At 51.7% G+C, this 22,065-nt stretch overlaps 1 protein-coding gene across 2 annotated transcripts; it reads left to right on the top strand.

Moving 5' to 3' along the window:
- Positions 1 to 285: 285 nt before the first annotated feature.
- On the top strand, positions 286 to 17,523 carry CASC3 (CASC3 exon junction complex subunit). Of its 2 annotated transcripts, none has more exons than XM_005294125.4 (14): positions 286 to 539; positions 3,202 to 3,229; positions 3,648 to 3,685; positions 6,105 to 6,263; positions 6,358 to 6,509; positions 7,001 to 7,177; positions 7,842 to 8,539; positions 10,501 to 10,565; positions 10,832 to 10,946; positions 11,701 to 11,799; positions 12,911 to 13,125; positions 14,579 to 14,701; positions 14,868 to 14,944; positions 15,729 to 17,523. In XM_005294125.4, the coding sequence occupies exons 1-13, from the start codon at positions 315 to 317 to the stop codon at positions 14,901 to 14,903; spliced, it is 2,130 nt and encodes a 709-aa protein (XP_005294182.1). In that variant the 5' UTR covers positions 286 to 314; the 3' UTR covers positions 14,904 to 14,944; positions 15,729 to 17,523. The 2 variants fall into 2 exon arrangements, with proteins under 2 accessions (XP_005294182.1, XP_005294184.1); XM_005294127.4 differs by having other exon boundaries at positions 287 to 539; positions 14,881 to 14,944.
- Positions 17,524 to 22,065: the final 4,542 nt, after the last annotated feature.

Here is a 22,065-nt window from a genome sequence, read left to right as displayed (position 1 = left end):
AGGGAAGGGGCAATGATGTCACACCAGCATGACGTCAACGTGCTGTGATAATATGACGCCATAGCCCCGCCCCGCAAGGCGGGGATGGGACCGCCCCAAGCTCAGCAACTCCTTGGGGGCGGGGCAGGTACTCTTGCAAAGCATTCTGGGAGCAGCGGAGCGGGCTTCCCGGAAATAGAATTTTGATCCCTCCAGGGAGGGCCCGGAAGCGGGTGGCCCCGCGGTGCATCCTGGGAGCTGTAGTCCGCTCGCCGTCCCATCGGTCTCCGCGCGCTCCCCCCCCCCCCCCCCCCCGCTTCCCCAGACCCTCCAAGATGGCGGACAGGCGGCGGCAGCGGGCCTCCCAGGACAGCGAGGACGAGTCCGACTCGGCCGCCTCCGACAGCGTCGATTCCCCGGCCGGCCCGGTCCGCTCCGGCTCCCCCGCCTCGCCCCCGCGACCGGCCCGGAGCGTCGCCGGGACCCTGCCCGCCGGGGGCCGGGTTCGCGGGCCCGAGAGCGCGGCCGGGGCCGCCAAGAGCCCGCAGGAGTCCGAGTGTGTGAGTGAGGCGGGGGGGCCCGGGGCTGGGGCGAGTGGGGGCCCGGGGCGAGTCCGGACGGGGCAGGCCCGGGGCGATGCAGGACGGGGCGGGGGGGCGGCCCGGGGCGATGCAGGACGGGCCTGGGGCGAGTGGGGGTTCGGGGCGAGGCAGGACGGGGCTGGGGGGCGGGGCGGGGCGGAGGCCCGGGGCGATGCAGGACGGGCCTGGGGCGAGTGGGGGCCCGGGGCGATGCAGGACGGGCCTGGGGCGAGTGGGGGCCCGGGGCGATGCAGGACGGGGCCGGGGGGGAGAGGCCCGGGGCGAGGCAGGACGGGGCGGGGTTGGAGGCCCGGGGCGAGGCAGGACGGGGGGGCCCGGGGCGAGTGGGGGCTCGGGGGGAGGCAGGACGGGGCCGGGGCGGGGGGAGGCTCGGGGCGAGGCGGGACGGGCTGACAGCCCCACAGGGCAGGTCTGTAACGGGAGGTTCCTGGGGCAAGCAAGTGATGTGAGCGGGTAGCCTGCCTCCTGGTCCTTTTCTTAAAACCGAAGGCAGTTCGAGGGAAGGGTGTTAAATACCACCTGGGGCATTTGCAGCCTAAACATAACACCAGTGTGGCTTGACCCTGAAAGAGAAACTCATGGTGCTGAAGTTAAACTCTTTGCTGTCGAGGAAGGGTAGACGTCTTTATCTTCTGTTGTTTCTGATAATCCGAGATGGTGGTAGTGCCATGGGGAAGACAGCTTTGTTTTTAAAGTGATACTGAACTTGACAGTATCCTGGTCAACTGTGGGGTTTGTTTGTTTTTTTAATACCTTCCGTTTTCAGTTTAAAGTAATCATCCGGAACAAGAAATGTGTGGATAGACACCATCTATGGATGGGCCCAGCATCCTAAAAATCTTGCTAAATTTCCCTCATTCAGAATACTAGGGCTGAAGTATTTAGAGAGGAATTGATTAGAAACCCTGAATTCCATCTCCTAACCCTGCCCCTTATCAGACTGATCTTTGCAGCACAGTAAGACTTAACTTTTTCTAAAGATCTTATTACCAACACGCCCCCCTGCTGTCCTTCCCGCATGCACACGCTACAGAAATGACTGAAACCCTTGAGTCAAACAGACAATGTAACAATTAAGGGACAGACTAGTAGACAGAGTGATCCTCCTTTCACATCTTCCTACATTAGAGTAGCACTGGAAATACTATTGGATTGACATGAAACATTACGTATCAATGATCCTTTTTCATTCCAGGACTGGGTCTTTCCTCATTTCTCTTTCCACTGTAGCAATAAAGATTGTACAGACTGTGTTGCTCAGGTGATTTAGTGCAGGTGGTCTGGGACTGGACTTTTAGATTAATAACGCTATCTGGTTGGTCCACAACCCTTTCTCGTGAAATTTTACAGCTAGTTAGCAAAGCTTAATGTGATCATCAAGACGGCAGGTCAGCGGATAAATGTATTGCTTGACCCCAAGTCAGACTTCAGGGAAATGTAAAACAATCAGGACTCTTGAAATGGATCAGTCAGGTAAAATGGTGTTGAGGGAAATTGTGTTAAAATTTAATCTTGTGTTTTCGTAGCTTGTCAGCCCTATGGATGCAACTGTGTATACAGTGACTGTATACATCTCCACTGAAAACACTCTTTCTGCCTTGGCTATACGCCTTCGGTGAACCGAACAATTCTCTCTCTGGTTTCATGTTTGACATAAGAATGATGAGAATTACAGAATTTCTTGTTTGTCATTGTCTTTTCCTCATCAGGAGGCCAGTAGTATAATTCTTGGGGGTTGTATTTGTTCTGGTCTTCCTCTTGTTCAGTAGATTTTTATGCACTCTTTTAGGATTTTGCTCTGCCCACCTGTCCAATCTAATTGTTCTTCCTATGCAATTTATAGCCATGTATTATAGTATCTTGTCATTCCATCAGACCTATTATGCCACATTCCTATTCTGTTTTCAGACATGTTCGCCGGTCACCTGTTTTTGCTTTTAGGCTTCTCATTAATATATAGACAGTTTTTTATTTTTGATCATGAGCCTATTTTATTAAATTCCTTAGTCTGATACTCTGCTACGTTTCTGGAATTTACCGCTGTGATCTGATCTCCTCTTCCAGTTCAGTCTTAACTTCCGCCCTATTCTTTACTGGGTACAGAGTAACATTTATATTTCTGACATCTGTAGCAGATGCGTGTCTGAGTTGAGTGCTTCTCAGCCCATGTAGGGTGGGGGAAAGCGCCTAAATAATCCCCCAGTAACCTTCTGAGCCAGCAGTCTGGTTCCAGTTTTATGGAGGGAGCCCGCTATTTCTGTGTAGGCTGTCTCTTCCTCAAAAGATCCATAGTGACTTAATACACTGTTAACCCCACCTCGTCATGCATTCCCTCAGTCTGGCTGGCCCTATGCATGGAACTGAATGCATTTTCAGGAAAGCTATTGTACAGATTCCTGGATCTATGTGTGTTCTCCTTGAGTGTTCTAAAATTTAGCTTCCAGGATGGCTCTCCTATGTCTCCCTTTATCATTGATCCCCATATGTGTCACGGCCACAGGCATCTCCCCGGCACTTGTCTAGCTGTTTTGTGGGGTCAACCTGATAGGCAAGTGACTGAAATGTTCCTGGTCACTACATACCCAGTAATATGTCTGTGTGTTTCTCTCTCTCTCAATAGGAAAGTGAAGATGGCATCGAAGGAGATGGTGAGTAATAAGTATCTTTGGTCTGTCCTGCTGGGAGGGAGAAGTGAGAGATGAAAGCATAGAATTCATTATCTATTAAAAATGCATATTCTGAGGCCACTTGGAAAGGCCAGTTGTCTGTCTGCTTCCCCTGCTACAGTCTGAGAGCCTGTTCTGTTTGTTTCCTCTGAGGCATGTAGCGCTGGGCTAGATGGAGCATTAGTCCAGCATTGGTTATTGGTTATGCTGTTCAGCTGGGAGATTGAGGATCAGTTTAATATTAATGCTTAGCACGTCTGTGGTTTGAATACTTTGTGTGTCTGTACACTGGACTGTTGATGAATGATGCTCCAAGTGTTACAGTTCAAAACGAATTCATGTTGGGAGAAAGCGCCACTATTGCAGCATTTATGCCAAACTTCTGCTTTCTCTTCTCTAGCTGTTCTGTCGGATTACGAAAGTGCAGAAGACTCCGAGGTGAGTGTATTCTTTATACTGACACCTAGAATAGTCTTCAGAGCTTTTTTCTTGCATCATCTTAGCACAGAAACCAGCTCATATGCCTTGCTGGGTCCTACTGACCCTGGCTGGAGAGTTTCCCTTTGTCTCAAGAAATGGGATGACAGGCAAGGCTTTGCCTCCAGCCTGTGTGGGTACTTGAGACTGGCTATGTTGCATAAATTGTCAAAGTTAGAAATGGAAAATCCCACTGAGCGATATCAAGTTTGTCCCTCTGGCCAGTGCAGTACTGTAGTATATTATCTTGGAACAGGATACCAAGGGCAATGGTGGTCAGCACTGGCAATTTTTAAATCCAGATGGGGTGTTTTTCTAAACACTCTGCTCGAGGAATTATTTGGGGGCAGGTCTCTGACCATTGCTGTCCAGGCGTTCAGGTCACAGTGGTCCCTTCTGGCCCTGGAATCTGGGAATCTAGCATTTTGTCTAGCCTGCCTTAAACTGACCAGGTCTCTGGTCCAAGAGCGGCCCTGCCAACAAGCAATACTAGGAGACTTAAAATTAAGGTCTGGCTCCTCTGTGGAAGCAAATGGTGCAGATCAGGGGACAGACTTGAAAACGGCAGCAGGAGGTAAAGGAAAGGGGGATTAGAGCTCTTGCTATGTCTTGATTAGCTGTAACTCAGTCATAAATATTGAACTTGAAAATATTCTTTGGCTGAAAGAGTCATACAGATGCTGAGCTGCGTCCAGTAATGTGGCCTGACCATTCACATCTCTCAAAAGAACATTTCTTCTCAAAAGCAACAGAGTCCTGTGGCACCTTATAGACTAACAGATGTATTGGAGCATAAGCTTTCGTGGGACGCATGTAATGGAAATTTCCAGAGGCAGGTATAAATATGCAGGCAAGAATCAGTCTGGAGATAACAAGGTTAGTTCAGTCAGGGAGGGTGAGGCCCTCTTCTAGCAGTTGAGGTGTGAACACCAAGGGAGGAGAAACTGCTTTTTAGTTGGCTAGCCATTCATAGTCTTTGTTTAATCCTGAGCTGATGGTGTCAAATTTGCAAATGAACTGAAGTTCAGCAGTTTCTCTTTGATTTCTAGTCAGTAATTCCTTCTGTTTGTGTCACTGAGGACAGCCGGTTTGTTCAGTAAGGCAGCCCTGATCGCAAACTGGCCTAGTGCTCCATGGACACTTAGTGTCTGACAATAGAACTAGGAGGTTGAAGGATGTTTTGGGAAGTTTGGTAGTGGCCATGACCACCTGCCAGCTGTGATGTAACCATGGCAGTTCTAGTGTCCAAACACTTCTCCCCTGAGGTGTATGGGGTGCTGCATAGCTCAGTGAAACCTTTTTCAAATTGAGCAGTAGGGGAGATGCGGGGGAGGCAGAGAAAGGGGCGGGGAGGAGGCTTGCTTAAAGTACCTAGCTGGGCATGCCGTTGCTTCCGTGTATCATTCCCTTCAGTGAATGTTCGGGGGCTGCTGCAGGCTCCAAAGCCAGGTCAGAATGTGGACGGGGAAGTGGGCTCTGAAATCATGAGTTCTTCCCCTCTCTCCATAGTGTGCCCTTTCCGACTTCTCAGGAGAATACTTTATCTGCAGGGGCCTGCGTTCAAACTGCAGCTAAATCTCTGGAAAATATAGATATTGGGTCTCTAGGGCCCCAGTAACCATAGCTCCAGAGTAGCTGAACTAACTCCCAACACTTTAATGTACTGGCCCTGCTGTGTGAGTTAAGTACAGCTCTCTTCTTCCACTGTACCTAAATATAATGCAAACTCTCTGTTTCCAAACATACATAAAAGGAGCAGCAATTGACATGTGAACACGCAGGATGGAAAGAGAAACTAGAGCAGTCGTCTTGTTAATCGTTCAATACTATTTTTAGTGTCGATTCCAGTCAGAGCAAGGCTTGCAGTCTCCCGGCGGGTGAAACGACGTCAGACTCTTGCTAACAGAGTGCTTGGAGTCAGCCAACCATGCAGTTCCAGGGAGTTCAGAAACCCGGCGGTGGCTGGGGCCAGCCCTTCAGTGGGGGAAAGGAGAGGTAGTCATGTGAGCAGCAGAGCCTGATGGCATGAGCTACCCCCCTTGGTAGCGTCTCTCACGGTGCTGTACAAATGGCTCCGTGGTGTAGAGATCAGAGGATCTGGTTGTGCTGTGATTTTCTTTGACATTTGCTCTGAATTCTTCTAGAATCTGTGACTGTTGGTGGCCTAGGAGTGCTCTGTGGTATTTGTGGAGAAAGGAATCAGTCTGGTCTTCCCTTCCTCTGTGTTAAACGGCTGGCCCTCTTTAGCACCGGCAAGAGGTACTGGATAGGGGGCTGTCCGGAGCTGTGGAGATCTAGGCACATCGGCTGTAACTCACTGGGGAATCTGCCCTTAACATCACATGTCACCTTGTCTCAGCGATTGGGTGTTTGTTTTCAGGCCGAGGAAGGGGAGTACAGCGAGGAGGAAAGCTCAAAGGTGGAGCTGAAGCAGGAGAGTAACAATGGCAGTGAATCCACAGGAAAAGCAGAGAAAGGGGAAGAGAAACCTGACCCGAAAGGTGCTGTGACTGGCGAGAGACAAAGCGGGGATGGGCAGGTAGATCTCTAATGTGTGCTGTGGGGTCCCTGGGGTTGAGGCTGGCTGTCCGTAGAAGGGCTGCTGCAGTGTAACGATTCTCTGATTTTGATAGGAGAGCACTGAACCGGCTGAGAATAAAGTTGGGAAAAAGGTCCCCAAGCACTTGGATGACGACGAGGATCGGAAGAACCCTGCGTACATACCCCGCAAAGGGCTCTTCTTTGAACATGATCTCCGAGGACAGGCCCAGGAGGAGGAAGTCAGGTAGGTAAAACTCACGAAACTTCCTTGGGTAAAGAGAGGTTGAGTCCTGAGCCAGCACCTAAAACATCCCAGCTCTTGGCTTCCGTGTTAAATACTTGGCAGACTGGGAGATTTTCTAAGACTTGTGAGACGTGGCCATGTGGTGGCCCAGTTGCCTAGTGGCAGTGTTCTGCCAGGACTGGCTTTGGTTCTACGTGCTCCTGAGGATGAAGCAGAGGCGGGTGATGCTACAGAAGCCTGAGCTGAGCCCCTTTTGCTGAGGTAAAGGAGTGCTAGTGGCGTGTTCCCAAGAAAACCCTCTCTACCTCCCCGAGCTGGCAGGGCAGTGACTCCCTGAGCCCTGAAAGTCTGGGGAAGGGGAGATGTTCCACAGCCTCCCAGGCACACCCCTTCCTAGAAATAAGCAGCCTTTGTTTGCATTTTGTACGGTCTGGACCGTCCGTGCCCATTCCACCCACGTATCCTTGGGTCTCTCCATCTTCCTGCTCCAGGCCGAAGGGTCGCCAGCGAAAGCTTTGGAAAGATGAGGGCCGCTGGGAACATGACAAATTCCGGGAAGACGAGCAAGCCCCCAAAAGCAGGCAGGAGCTGATTGCGCTCTACGGCTATGACATCCGGTCGGCTCACAATCCCGACGACATCAAGCCGAGGAGGATGCGCAAACCACGGTGAGTAGCCAAGGCCTTAGGGAGGCCAGTCAGAAGGCCCCTCGTGTACTGGGGAGAAAGATCAGCCTTCTTGCAACCGCCGAGTTGTTGAGCGTCAAACTGGGAAGGACTTGAAGGCGGGGGATGGGCAAAGAACTGATGGGTGCATGATGTTCTGCTGCATCCATGTCAGATTGAGGATCAGGCCTCTGGGTATCCGGGCATCTGGGAGCACCTTGGGGAGAGGGCTGCCTTGGCGTTGGGATTCTCTTATTACTAGGGAGTGGAAGCATCGGGCTCTGGAGGAAGCCAGCTCCAGGATGGTCAGGTAGAACAGGTGTATTGCCTTTGGGAAAGGATCTTAAGGGGTCATTGCAGCCCTGGTGCTCATAAATACCTCCCAGTGGTGCAACTCAGGGGTTTCGTGGCACCTTTAAGACTAACAGAAGTATTGGGAGCAGAAGCTTTCGTGGGTAAGAACCTCACTTCTTCAGATGCAAGGCTTGCATGACTTGCATCTGAAGAAGTGAGGTTCTTACCCACGAAAGCTTATGCTCCCAATACTTCTGTTAGTCTCAAAGGTGCCACAGGACCCTCTGTTGCTTTTTACAGATTCAGACTAACACGGCTACCCCTCTGATACTCAGGGGTTTGTTTCTGATCCTTTGCGTTCCCCCCCCTTAAGGTTTGGGAGCCCTCCGCAGCGAGAGCCGAACTGGGCCAACGAGAGGCAAAACAAGCCACCAAGACCCCAGGGCTCTGATAGCGATCCGCTGCCGACACGAACCTTCATCAGCCGGAACTCCACGGGCATGGGTAGGATGCCCCCAGCCAGGAACTTTCCAAGGATGGGTGGCTACAAAGAGAACCGTCCAAGCTACCGAGCTGTGGAAGCAAACAGCCAGCACCTCTCTCGAACAGGGGAGCAGGCTAAACACGAAAGCAGTTACCGGGCAAGGCGTGTTGAACAAGCCCCGGAGAGAGACCCCTCTCCTGAAGCTGAGATTGCGCATGTTCACAGCAGCCCTGTCAAGAAGGAAGAGATCGTTTTGGAAAGTCAGACCCCAAGTACAGACTCTGTACAGCCACCACCAGATAGACCCATCGAAAAGAAATCCTACTCCCGGGCAAGGAGGACCAGGAATAAAGTTGGCGATGCAGGAAAGCTGGCAGATGAAGTCCCGCCTCCAGAAGGATTGACGCCCGTGCCTCCGAAACCAGTGCCGGTAGTGACGCCCCCTCCGCCTGCAAAGGCCGGTAGTTGGGAGACACCAGTAGAATCTAGCGTGGATGGACTCGAACAAGACATGACTCAGTTGAATCTAACCGAGCAGACCTGGACCCAAGGACAGCCTCCGTTCATACAGCCTCGGGAACTTCGGGGTAAGTGCCACAGGCCATTGGGTTTTCATTGGTTTTCCCCACTGAATGCAGCACGGCTCCTGTGGCAAGAAAGGTCTGACAGTTAATCAGAGCTTGAGGGATAGCTTAATTGCTTGGTTTAATAGCAGAAGGATTGTGAAACTGCACATTGACTGAAGGACGGACTGGATGACATGATGGTGGGGAAATTAATGCATGTAAACACAAATGTAAACTTCTTGTAGGAGCTGAAGGGCTCTGAATGTGCAGCATCTTTTGAGAGGAACTGGGGAAAGACTTCCGGGTCCTTTAGGACATCTGCCCAGTACAAAGCAGCTGTTAGCAATGGGGTGGTTGAGTGGATTAAGCAAACAGCGTGTGGAATGTTGAGCAATAATGACACTCTCCTTGGGAGTACTATGTTCCACTATTAGCCGCCTCCCCGTCGATAGGAGTGGAGATTGAAATGGTCCCCAAAAAAGTGTTTGGAGAGAGCTGGTCAGGACTCATGTAATGACAAGAGATTCCCAACCCAACCCTCCAAAATGAGGGTTATTTAGCCTGGAATTAGTAACAGGAAATAGGTGGAGTAATTTAGGGCTGGGGAGAGTATGATAAAAACGGATCATTCCCTCTCTTGCCATGTCTCATGTTGTGAGAACAAGGGGATACTCGGTGCATCTGGGACAAACAGAAGGAATTTTCCTCCTTTTGTGTACAACATTCCGTAATTAGCTACGTGTAGCCGGGTTTGGCTACTGCCAGACTAAATGGACCAATGGTCTGATTGGGAATGACAAATCCTCCGTTCTTATGCACTGAGCTTGGGTGCTAGGCAGTTTCTCCTGCTGCCTAGAGTGGAATCTGGCAGGATTGAAGCAAGGGCACTCCTGGCTTGTTTACCCAGGAAAGTTAGACCGGCGTATGAATGTCTAAGCCAGAGAGCTGAAGCCAAGGGCTGACAGCAGAGGGGCTGGGGGCGTGAGGGATGGTCCCTTGGCGAGGCTGATCTCCAGCAGAGAGGCAGTCGGGGTTCCTGCTGGGAGGGGCAGGGGTGGCTGTCCTGGCAGAGGGACAGAGGAGGACTGACACGGAGTCCGGGGGTGGTGGAAGATGCTGGAATGTATTGTGGAATGGCTGAGAGGATATGTGATTTTTAAGGACTGCTTGCAGTGGGGTGATAAATGGACTATTGGGATTTGAGTAATTTACACTATGATTTTCATAATAAACCGGCTCCAAGGAAGGGCCTTATTGAAGCAAGAGAGGCTGAAGTGGAGTCCGTGGGTTACTTGAGGGGGGAAACTGAGGCAAGTGCACTTGTGGCGTGGCCTGCCGCATGAGGGCACTCGAGGGGAGGGGCTGGGGGGGGCAGGTTTACCCTATGACACTGAGATTGAGATTTTACATGTAGTCAGAGTTCAAGGCCAGAAGGGACCTCCCAATCTTCTAGTCTGACCTCCTGTCACAGGCCACCCACCTCACCGCAGCCACACGCTAACCCCAGCCAACGACATAAGATCGAAATATCCCAGCCCTCAGGAGACTAGATTCTTATGTGCCATAGACAGAGAATAGGGACTGGGAAATGAGAGAGACCCAGATAATCCTGGCAAGTAACCTGCATGCTACAGAGGAAGGTAAAACCCCCCTAGGTCACTGCCCACAGCCACAGAGCCAATCACACAAGGATAAAATAATTGTTGGAGTCCCTTTGTACTCAGTACTGAAATGCATAAAACCTTAACTTCTCTAATACTTATTTCATCATCAAAGCTCCTTATGATATATACATGTTCACTGAAATTTGCAAGGCATATGTTGGCATTCACACTGCAGTAACTCCTCTAAAACAGTGACATTTTCTGTACTGCATTTCATATAAGTGGGCAGGTGACTTCTAGCGATGCCTCTGACGCATAAGATTGCGTATTATTAAAGACGAGTGTAAGACTTAATAACCAGCGTGTCTCTTTTCCTAGGTATTCCTAATCATATGCACATGGGAGCTGGACCACCACCTCAGTTTAACAGGATGGAGGAAATGGTAAAGCAGGGAATCTTGTATGGAGTGTAACTTTTCTTTTTAGTAATTTTAAGTCAAAGTGTTGATTTGGTTCGGTGCTTTAATGGTTTGAACCTGGCTGTGGCACACCATCATTTCTCCTTTCCTTGGGTAGAAGCAGTTGTCATTTTGGTTTTTTTAAGCCGAATGTAGGTTTCCAGGTAGGTTGGGTGGGTAACGCTGGTTAGAGCCTGGATGAATTCCTCTTTGTAACTCAGTAGCTCACAGATGCCTTTGAACTCTTTCAGGGAGTACAGGGGGGCCGTGCAAAGCGTTACTCATCCCAGCGTCAGCGGCCACCAGTTCCAGAGCCTGCTCCCCCCATGCACATCAGCATCATGGAAGGGCACTATTATGATCCACGTGAGTGACCCCTGCAGCTCTAGTTCCTCTTCTCTCAATTCTTTAGCACACTCAGAAATGAGCTTTCAGTGCGGGATGTGGGTGGGGTTCCCAGCTACTTAAGAAGCTGCTCCATCGGTGGGAAGGGATATGTGGTGTTTTGGTGCAGACATAAAACCAAGTTAATTATTGGGAGCTTTTCATGAGTACCCGAAGAGATCCTTCCTCTTGAACGGGACATGGTCAACTAGTTCTAGATCCAATACAGAGCTGGCTAAAATGTCAAAGCTTAATATGAAAATGTCCATGACAACCGAGTTTTCTGGATTTAATCCCTGCCCTGGTTTGTAAAGCGCCTACCGACACTGCCTTCATCGTTGTGTGATCGTCTGCTCGCATTGTTCTAGATCAGGACATTGTTCTAGATCAGGAGAAGTGGAAATTTAAACTCGGTAGAAATAACTGTTTCGTTGCCATTTTATGAGGGAGAGATTGGGGAGTAAATGAGATGTTGAAAATCAGTCATTAAAGGAGGAAACTACGTAAGTGGGATGTGTTCCATTTGAGGTAGGAGATAGCTGGGAGCTCTCCCTCGGTTGGAATCCTGTCGGGCAGGTGATCCCATTGCTGGGTGGCACATGCAGTTGGCAGTGTTTCTAATACAACAGTGCTCCAATGCTGTGGCTCTCTTTGACTCCTGTAATCAACGTGACTCTCGTTACAGCAGAATAAGCTAAATAACTTTTGTTTCCTCGCAAACCATTTTCTCTTGCAGTACAATTCCAGGGACCAATCTACACACACAGCGAGAATCCTGCCCCGTTGCCCCCCCAGGGTATGATTGTACAGCCAGAAATGCATCTCCCACATCCAGGTGAGCCACCGTCTCCCACCTCCCTGCCCTCACAAGCAAACTTGCTAACCTTGCATTTGAGGAAGGTCTTGTCTGAGCACAGGCCTGGGAATCAAGGACTCTCCTGTGTTGTAATCCAGCTCTGATGTAGATTCCCTCTGGCCTGGGCCAGGCATTGAACTTCTGTTTCCCTATCTATAAAATGAGGCATACTCACCTACCAGCTCGTGGCTAAACCAGTGGGCATCTGCGTTGCATTTTGAAAATGGAAAGTGCTATGTGAAATGTTGCTGATCTGTTTAAGTCTAAAATCAAAGGCCCTTCGGTTTCATAGCCATTTACGGCAGCATCTCTGAACATTGAGATGAAGGTCAACAAAGGCGTGTATCCATTTCTTAGGCATTGTAAGTAAATCTTGCTCCCTCCCATGGTGCTGCCATGAATAAGTGACGTGATCTTTGTTAAATGTCATATATGTCCATGTAAATATGTTTTGCTAACTGCTGCATCTCCTTTGCTTATGGCCGGTGCAGGTCCAAGCCCACTTGAGGGTGTCTTGGAAACTTCTGGGTAGAACATTGCTGGTTTTGTGCAGAATCGTTGGTTAAGTCACGTCCCCGTTTTAATGGAAAGCTTGAAGCAGGCCGCCCCCCTCCTCCTGGATGGAAACGCTTGGCACCTCTCTGACCCAGCAGCAATTAGATATGAAGGATCCCAGAAATCAGGGAGGCAGCAGGTCTCTTAGACTTGCCCCAAAGGCTAATGTGGGATTGTTCCCCCATAGTAAGTAACTTCCTGGTACACTGTCCACTCCGTTTTAACATGGGCCACATGTTGGGAGACTCACCACTTTTTTGGAAAACTGGAGGCCACTGTCAACCTGCTACTATTTGTGTGTGAACTTTCCTGTCGTAAACATGCAGGAGTTAGTCTGTCGTGATCGCGTGCCAAGAAGTCTTTCGCAAAGTGCTCTTGTTCTATAAACCCTGCTTATTAAGATAGCGCAGGTCAGAGCCAGGCTAACCCAGAGACGCTAATTTACTTTGGCAACCAAACAATCCCAGCTTTTTCCGAGGATGCGTTGGTTTCAGAGGTGACGTTACATATGGATTTATTTTGTTTCGCTTCCTAGGTTTACATCCACACCAGACACCGGCACCTTTGGCTAACCCTGGCTTATATCCTCCACCAGTCTCCATGCCTCCTGGGCAGCCACCCCCGCAGCAGCTGCTCGCACCCACCTATTTCTCCCCTCCCGGAGTCATGAACTTTGGGAATCCCAGCTACCCCTATCCCCCAGGAGCACTCCCACCACCACCTCCTCCCCATCTGTATCCCAACACACAGGTGAGCTGGCTAAAGCACGCTTCGGTTGTCTTGAGCAGGAGTTCTTTAAGCATGGAGCGATGGGATCCTATCCTGGATGGCCTTTGAGACGGCTTGGTGTAACAGCTGGTCTCCCTGCCATGTGGGATTGCTCCCAAGAGGAGGCAACGCGCTAGGTTATTAAACAGACTTTAAGGTTAAATCTTAGTAAAGAGCATGAACGAGGAAAGCATCTCGCTTCCTACTCAATTTGGGGAACAGAAGGAGCCTGATCCGACCTCCCTGGTTCTCCCACACTGGGACTGGAATTGGAATTGTAGTTATAAGCGCCCTGATGCCATGTGGTGGTTGTATTGTTTGGGCCAAGGATTTAAATTCTCTGCCAGGCAAGAGAACTAGGAAAGTGAAGCTGCCTAGAAGCACATTAACTGGCTGGGTCTGTTCACGGTCCAAGCTAAGCCAGGCACAGAGAATTACTGGTTTCTCTTTTAGAGCCAACTTCCTTTGGTTTGTCAAACCAAGACAGCAGGCTGGGCACGGCCTGGTGTTTGTGATCTCAGCAGTGTGTGAGCCCAAAGGCCACGTTGAGGCCAGGAAAAACCTCTGTGACATCTCCGTCCCAAAGGGTTGGGAAAGGTTCTTGTGTGAACTGCTGGAAGCCAGGTGGGGGCTCTCTTAACTGCCAGGCCTGTACGTCCACTGACTCAAGTCCTGTAGCCATAGAGCGTTTGTCTCGCTTGAGGGCCTGACTTTCTGGGGGCGTGTGAGCTTTTCCAGGGCATCCTGCTAATGACCGGAGTTGTGGCAGGTCACAACCTCCCATCATTGAGGCTGTCTTGCAGATGGCACAAGGGTGACACTCAGTGGCAAGACAAAAGAGGTGCAGTTTCTTAACCCAGCCTAAACCGTTTTGACCTTTCCCTTCTCTGCTGGTCTAGCTGAAGAGAGAAAGATTGATCTGGAGTGAGCACAGGACCCCTGTGCTCCTGGACGTGATCTGGGGATGATGGGGAATGATCAGCCACCTTGAGCACAGACCAGTTGCTAATTTGAAGTGGGAACTTTATATGGTCTACGCAAAAACCATTCAGGGCATAATGACCCCATCTGACCTTACCACCTAGGAATCGAACCAGCTTAGGTGTAGACTGACCCAGTCAGACAACTAACCCTGGCAGCAGGGCCTCTGCCAGTGACCCCGGGCAGTCTGGGCAAGCCGACAGCGAGAGGAGCCCACTCCATTGCAAACTCCTTTTTCAGGTATTTGCAGACAAAGCGTGGCATTCCGCAGCGCACCGTGAGCCCTAACTGGCCGTGCGCCGCTCTGCTCCCCTCTGGCTTTAGAGGACTTGGTTTTGAAAGCTGTTTTACGCTCTAAAGAAAGCCAGGCCGAACCCTGCCAACACCTGGGCAGCTGCAGCTTCGCATCCCGTGTCAGGAAGAACTAACCCTTTCCCTTCTTTGGGGGATGCAGGCCCAGGCCCAGGTGTACGGAGGGGTCACCTACTACAACACTGTCCAACAGCAAGTACAGCCGAAACCTTCACCACCACGAAGAACATCCCAGCCCGTGACTATCAAGCCGCCGCCTCCCGAGGTACTGACCCCTCTGCCGTGTGCTGCTGTGGGAGACCATGTAGGAGCCGTTTTCCCAGTGGCCTGCGATGTCTCTCTCTCCCCCCCTCCCTCTCCTCCCTCAAGAAATGTGTTGTTTTCAAGAAAATCTTCAACTGTCTAACTTTTTGACGTGTCCCAAACTCCAGCTTCTCGTTGCAGGTTGTAAGCAGGGCTCCAGTTAATTTGAGTTTCTAAATACTTTAAATCTAAACCCACGTACAAAGTAAGTCCCAAGTTGACTCTTGGTTTCCTTTTTGTTTAGAGAAAAAAATACTTACAAAATCCAGTTCTGACTTAGGAAATTGTGATTTCTTGAGAAAAATAAATGCTGACGCCTTGACCGTGTAGACGCTTAAGGGGCAGGTTTAAAGTCTGTACAGAGATGATGAGACTCAATTCTCTGCTGAGTACCATTTCCCCTCTCCAGTGCTACACACTTGTGTGTGTTGGTGTCCAGTGCACCGTAAGAGTTTAGTGAGCTTCGGTCACAGCGTGCCCAGAACCACAGGCTGCTGTTCAGGGTCACTTTCCCTGCGTCAGGAGGAGAGGCAGCATGCGCTAGAGCAGAGGGCTGGGAGTCAAGACCCCCGGGATCGATTCCTGGCTCTGCCACTAACTCACTGTGTGACCTTGGGCCTTAGTTTTTCCCATCCATAAAATGGGAAGAATGTGCACCTTTGTACAGTGCTTTGAGATCCTCTGATAAAAGGTGCTTCCGAGTTGCCTGGCGTTAACCAGTAACCGTGGGGAAATCTCAGGCCCCAACTCCTCACTGGCCTATTTCACTTCACCACTCTGCAGACAAAGTTTGCTTTGGAGCGAGATCCTGGAGGTTGAATCTGGTGGCGTGGCCGAGACAAAGGGTGGTGGGAGGACGGTGGCTGCTTTCTAGTGCCCTGGTGTGGGGACCGTTTGGCCCACCTAGGCGATAGAAGTAACCCTGTGCAGAGAGCTTGTGAATGGTGTGAGGAGCGCACTAACCCTGTGGCTTGCATCTTCCCCTCTAGGGCAGCGCAAGTGAAAAATCAAAGGAAAGGAGCAATACGTAGAAGTTCCCGCACCGGAATCGGCACCGCCAGCAAGCAGGAAGCTCTGACTCCGAAAAGTCCCCTTCTGCGTGCTTAGGTGAGGCCAGTGGACCCCCACCTGCAGCAGCCTGCCGCATCAGTATTGTGCCCACGGCCGGGCACCCCTCCCTCGTAAGAGTTTCGTGGGGCTCTCCTGCAAACCACCTCTTTCCCCACTGCCCCCATTCACTGGGTCATGGAGGGCGTTGAAATACTGAACACAAGGGTTGCTCCCTAGTTACCAGTTCTTGTGATTCTCCTCCCCCCGTTATTAAATGTTTGACCTTTTCCCATCGTAGCATATTGAATGAAGCTGGCTTGGTTCTGTCCTAGTTTTTTGTTTGAAAAATGAACTGGGCCTTTCTGTTAAGCTGGGTATAGGAGTCTCTGTTGGTCAGGTAGCCAGGAATGTAATCGCCTCCCCAAGGAAATATCTGATGTTACTTTGTTTCTTCCGCTCTGAAATTAGCAAGTTTATTTCTGACCTTGTTTAAGCTTAGATGTCTGGGAAAGGGCGGCTGAGTGTTAGCAACCTGACAGGAACGCGCTGGCCGTTCGGTCACCCCTTAATGTAGAAGCTCCTCCTCTTTCTTTCTGGAGCAAGCCCTGCTGGTAACCGTGTTGTGGGCAGTCTCTGTGGTCCAAGTGTGTGCAAACTCTCAACCTGAAACAGACCGGAAGCGGCCTGCGCCGAGGCAGGGCAAAGTCCAGTCTCTGCTGCCCCGCCAGTGCACGCTGCTTCCAGCAAAGGCAGAGTTCCTGCTCCTTGGGACTCTCCACTAAACGGGACCCAAAGAGGAGCATGCGGCTCTCCAGGCATGCCCTTGGCTTTCTGAAGAGCTGTCCTCTTGCTTGCAGGCTGCTTTTCCCTCAGCCTTGTTCTTGGGCAAACCGGCTTGTACAGTTTGTACCCAGCACTTGGGTGTTGCTTCTGTGTAAATGGAAGGTGATGCAACCGGCCTTAACACATCCACTTCCAAGGACAGGCTGCTTGGTCTAATCCCCAAGGAGGAACACTTGCTGTGCACGTACCAGAACTTAAATGGGTTCCTCCCCCTTTGGCTCTGAAATAGCAAGAGAGCCTTGATCCCTGTTTTAGGAGTCTGAAGCCTGGCCCTGCAGCACTGTGGTTGCTGGAGCAGCCTGGCTTGCCCACGCTGCAGTGATCTGCTGTCGCGTCTCTGCAGCATAGATCCTGCAGGGATCGCGCCACCGCTTCCAGCTACCCTTGAGCTTGGCTTTGGCCTCTCAGCTCTTTGCAAATTGCGTGAGGGGAACTTGGCAGACGGTTGCGAATTCAGCTCTGGACGCGTTGGGGCAGCGTGCGTCTGAGTCGTTCAGCAGGTTACTAACAAGCAAGCGGCGTCTTGGCCTGTGAGGGAGCGGGAGGAAGATCCCCCACCTGCCTGTTTCGGGTTGAGATCTTTTCACGCAGGGGTGGCTTTCGAACCGAAGTACTTTTTTGTTGGTGTTTGTAATTTAACAACCTTTTGTACTTAGTTGAAATTAACTCAAATGGCATTTTCAAAAAATCCTTTACATTTAAAATGTAACTGTTCCTCTGCCTTAAGGCTGAAATGTCTCGTGTAACATATCGGTCGCAGACTGACATTCTAGACCTAACAACACTGTGATGGCTTTTTTGTTTTGTTTTTGTTCCTGTTCTTTTGGAGTGCACACTTGTAACCAACATTGTAATGACTTGGTGGAGATGACAATACATCTTAGAAAGTAACTAATGCTCTGGGTCTGTCTTTCGTGCTCCTTAAAGGTGGTCTCTGCAATCGTCTTGCCAAGAGACCTGGTATTGAGCTGTGGTCGTCTGGAAGGGCAGATGTCCCCTCTGCCATACGACATCAGAAACGCTTGGAAAACAAGTATTCGAACCACCCTGATTTCCGCCTCCCCAAGCTTCTAGCACCGCTGGAAAACTGAATCCCTTTCTTCCCACTTGGTGAAGCTCCCCTCTGTGCTAAGTGCCATTTTTAATCCTGCAGCCACTGCCCTCTCCCTCCAGAACTTGAGCCCTCGTCCCCTCTGCTCCCTGCGTGAACGATCGGCAGAACAAAACGTAGCTTCCCGCTGTGGTTGGTTTGTTGCATCCAGGGGGGGCTACAAAACAAGAGCGCGGCGGAACAACTGCTGTGTAGGTGGCGCTGAGCACACAGTTTGCACAGCGCTCGGCAGGAGAGTAACGACCCTGCATCCCGCGCTGTGCTTCAGTGGAGCATTGCAGGGCTGGCTGGCTGGCACGCCACTGGGGCCGGGCTTCCGCTGGTGTCTGGGATAAGTTGGTAAAGAATCTGAGCCGCGGAGGCAGCTCGCCCTGGGCTGTTCGGCTGGGCCCCCGGGAGAGAGGCACTGAGGGTCCCTTGGGGCCCAGTGTAGGAGGAGCGGGTGGGATGCTGGAGGTGGGCAGAGCTGAGAGAGGCAGATGAGACGGGCAGATTTTAAACCTCTCTTCCTGGAATATTTTAATGGGTCTGGCGCAGAGGTTCCCAAACGCTGATATGTGGGGAGCAACTGGGTCCCGGGGGTGGGCTCTCCTTCTCCACAGCAGCGATGGCTGTAGCTTAGTCTAGTGGAACATTCTGCCGTCCTGGGGGGGTCGCATGTGTCCGTAACACGCCCCTTGAGCAAGACGCTTAACCTCTGTTGACCCTTGAGGCCAATGGCCTGTGTTAAACATGAATTGAGACCCCTTCTGGGCGTGCGAACAGCTGGCCAGCAGAGGGCAGCAGGGGCAAGCGGAGTTTTGTAGCCCTTTCGAGGAGAACATAAGAACGGCTAGACTAGGTCAGACCAAGAGTGTCTCTAGCCCAGCATCCTGTCTTCGGGGGTCGTCTTTAATCTCTCCTCGTGTGGAAGCTGTTCCAGACCCCTGATCGTTTTTGTTGCCCTTCTCTGCACCTTTTCCAATATAATCTATCTGTTTCTGAGATGGGGCAACCAGAACTGCCTGCAGCGTTCAGGATGTGGGCCTACCATGGGTTTATGTAGTGGCATTATGATGTTTTTGGTCTTCTTGATCCCTTTCCTAATGGTTCCTAACATTCGGTTTGCTTTTTTGATTGCCACTGCACACTGAGCGGACGTTTTCAGGGAACTGTCCATGACGACGCCAAGATCTTTCTTGAGCAGTAACTACTAATTTAGACCCCATCATTTTGTATGTGTCATTGGGGTTACGTTTTCCGACATCCATGGTTAAGAACGAGGGAATTCAACGTGCAGAGAAGGGTTACTAGAATGATCAGGGGAATGGAGAACCTACCTTACCAGAGGAGCCTTCTGGAGCGTAACTTGTTTAACCGACCCAAACGATTTCTCTCTACATACAGCAGAGGGGAAAGCACCAGGGAGAGGGAGCAGTTAAGGGACATCGTTGGCTATAAACTGGCCATCAATACGTTTAGGCTTGACTTAGATGAAGGTTTCTGACCATCGGAGGAGTGAAGTTCCGGAGCAGCTTCCAAGGGGAGCAGTGGGGGCAAAGAACCAAACACGTTTCAAGGCTGAGCGTGAGACGTTTATGGGGTTGGTATGATGAGGTTGCCTTCAATGGCGTACAGCCCATGCATGACTGCTACTAGCAAATATCTCCAACGGCCGGAGATAGGACACTAGAGGGGGAAGGCTCAGAGTTACTACAGTGACTTCTTTTCCAGGTGTCAGACGGTAGTTCTCACCCACATGCTCAGGGTCGCACTGATCACCATGTTTGGGGTCAGGAAGGAATTTTCCCCCAGGTCAGATTGGCAGAGACCCTGTGGGGGACTTCCTCTGCAGCAGGGGGCACGGGTCACTTGTTGGTTTGAACTAGTGTAAATGGTGGATTCTCTGTAACTTGACGTCTTTAACTCCTGATGTGAGGACGTCAGTAACTCAGCCCGAGGGTCTGGGTCTGTTACAGGAGTGGGCGGGGAAGGTGCTGTGGCCTGTGATGTGCAGGAGGTCAGACTAGACGACCATGATGGTCCCTGCTGGCCTTAAAGTCTCTGAGTCTAATTCTTTGCACTTACTAACATTGAACTTCATCTGCCCGTTTTCTCGCCCAGTTGAGTGAGGTCCTTTGGTAGCTCTTCGCAGCCATCTTTGGACTTAACGACCAGGAGTCATGTTGTATCAGCTGCAAATTTGGCCACCTCACTGCTCACCCCCTTTCCCAGATCATTAATGAATGTGATGAACAGCACAGGTCCCACTACAGCTCCTTGGAGGACCCCCGATTATTACTGTGTTTTCTGCCTTTGTTGCCTCTCTAATCTCCCTGAGCATTTCACAATCACTGGCACCATCCTGATCTGGTGGTCGGTAGGATATTCCAACGGCTCCTCTTTTGATTCAGGTCTGGAATCTCTACCCCTCGAGCGCCTACGGTGCACTTAGATTCATTGAAGGTTTTTCCCTTATTTGACTGGATGTTTTCTCTCACATACGGTGCCGCTCCCCCACCCCCGTGACCTACTCTGTCATTCCTGCTTATTTTATACCCTGGTATTACAGCGTCCCATTGATTATCCTCATTCCACCGGGTTTCCGCTCTGCCTGTTACAGCAAAACCCTCATTTAATGCCCTGCGCTCTAGTTCACCCCTCGTCGTCTCTGGATTTCTAGCACTTGGACGTGTTGCCAGTGTTCAGTTGCTTGCCCTCCTGTGTGATATTTAACGGCAACGCTGCAAGGGGCCGTTCCTCCTCTTACCAGGTGCTTTTCAGGTCACGAGAATCAGTTCTCTGACCTGGCAGTGCCCCTAAGTAGTTATTCAGCTGCCTCCTGGACAGGGTCGCAGGAGCTATGTTAGTTCTTACCTACAACTTGCTTCCTTGGCTGGGCCCTGCTGCATGGGCGGATCTCGGGTGTGTGCCCGACAGACCAGAGCGGCTGCTGTGGCCAACGCAGACACCACCAGGGACGGGAGCCAAACCACGTACGCTGCCCGGCTTGTTGGAAGGCTGCTGCTGGTAGCCAGCTGTTGAAGCCGCTGGAGGTCCATGCAAAGCAAGCGAGGAGCCGGGCGCTGGCAGCTAGTCTCTGTCTCACGTGCAGGGTGCAGCCAGCCTCGGGTGCTGGGGCGTGGGGTTCCCTGTCCTTTGCCCCGCCTTCAGAAGGGCCCATGTTGAAATGCTGCCCAAGGCAGTGATGAGCAGACCCGGACCGTGCCGCTGCCGAGCGCCAGTAAACATGGCAGGTGGCCCTGCTGCTGGAATGAAGGCTTGACACGAGCCGGGAGGGGGCCGGGCAGGCGGACTGCCCCTCCCAGGAGCATTCTGGGCAGGCCTTGCCCTTTCACAGCAGCTGAGGGTGTCTTCCCTTGCATGGGCTGCTCCAGGGAGGGACTCATGGGGCTTTCCAAACAGAAGGGTGAACAGCCCAAGAGGACAAAGAGCTTGTTCAAAGGGCTGTCCAGACTCCTAGCCCTCAGGTTTGCCTACTTCCATGCTCCATCCCTGGGCAGGTGTAGAATGAACCCAGGAGTCCTGAGTCCCAATCCCCTTACACTCTAACCACTAGCCTCCACTCCCCTCTCCCAGCAGGAGCTACGACCTCTCCGTTCATTTCCTGCCCCCTCCTCCAAGCCTGGCCCGGCCAGCACAGCCCTTTCCTGCGTCGCTTCTCGCCCGCCCGCCAGCTGCGCGGAAGGGAAGGTGACCCACGACAGGTGCGACGGCAGGGCCGAGGCATGCTGGGGCGCTGCGGAGGAGAGCAGGGACAGCAGCACCTGTTCTCGGATCCCACTGAAACCTTCGGCTGTTGTTCCTCTCCCCCTTTGGTCCAAAGCTTTCCTGGCACTGCCGCTGGCGAGCCAGCTGTGGAGAGGGGAAGTGACTTGTCCAAGAACAGAACCCAGGAGTCCTGGCCGCTCAACCACTCGACCCTGCTGCTCGGTGAACTGGGTGAAACTGCCCCTTCCTCAGCAGGCAGCTGGGGGTGAGTGGGCCGATCTGCTGGCTGGCTGTGACGTCCCGGCTGGGGCCAGTCCCGCTTGGCAGAGCCCCGCTCCACGCACAGGTGGCTCCGAGCTAGATACTGCAGAGGGCGATGTGGGAAACCCTCCGGAGTGCGGCTGTTTGAGGATTCAGGCAGCAGCTTCCCTGGGGACCGCGGCGCCTCCCCCCAGTGAAACCGGGCTGGCCGGGCACCTCTGAGAGATGCGTTAGGGTAGCAGCCAGGGGCTCGGGCTGGGGCTGCACAGACAGCCCCTTCCCCAGGGAGCTTACAGCCTAAATACAGGAAGGGCGAGAGGGGAAACTGAGGCACAGAGGGGTGAAGGAAA

This window comes from Chrysemys picta, chromosome 24 (assembly GCF_011386835.1).
Source record: "Chrysemys picta bellii isolate R12L10 chromosome 24, ASM1138683v2, whole genome shotgun sequence".
Classification (NCBI taxonomy): Eukaryota; Metazoa; Chordata; order Testudines; family Emydidae; genus Chrysemys; species Chrysemys picta.
Note: the sequence above shows the minus strand (reverse complement) of the source record. Positions and strands in the feature narration are given on the sequence as shown.

Excerpts from the sequence above, each read along its gene's own strand:
- CASC3 (XM_005294125.4), top strand. The coding sequence starts at position 315 with ATGGCGGACAGGCGGCGGCAGCGGGCCTCCCAGGACAGCGAGGACGAG. Across the intron at positions 8,540-10,500 it reads ACAGCCTCGGGAACTTCGGG|GTATTCCTAATCATATGCAC; the intron begins GTAAGTGCCACA and ends CTCTTTTCCTAG. Across the intron at positions 10,947-11,700 it reads AGGGCACTATTATGATCCAC|TACAATTCCAGGGACCAATC; the intron begins GTGAGTGACCCC and ends TTTCTCTTGCAG.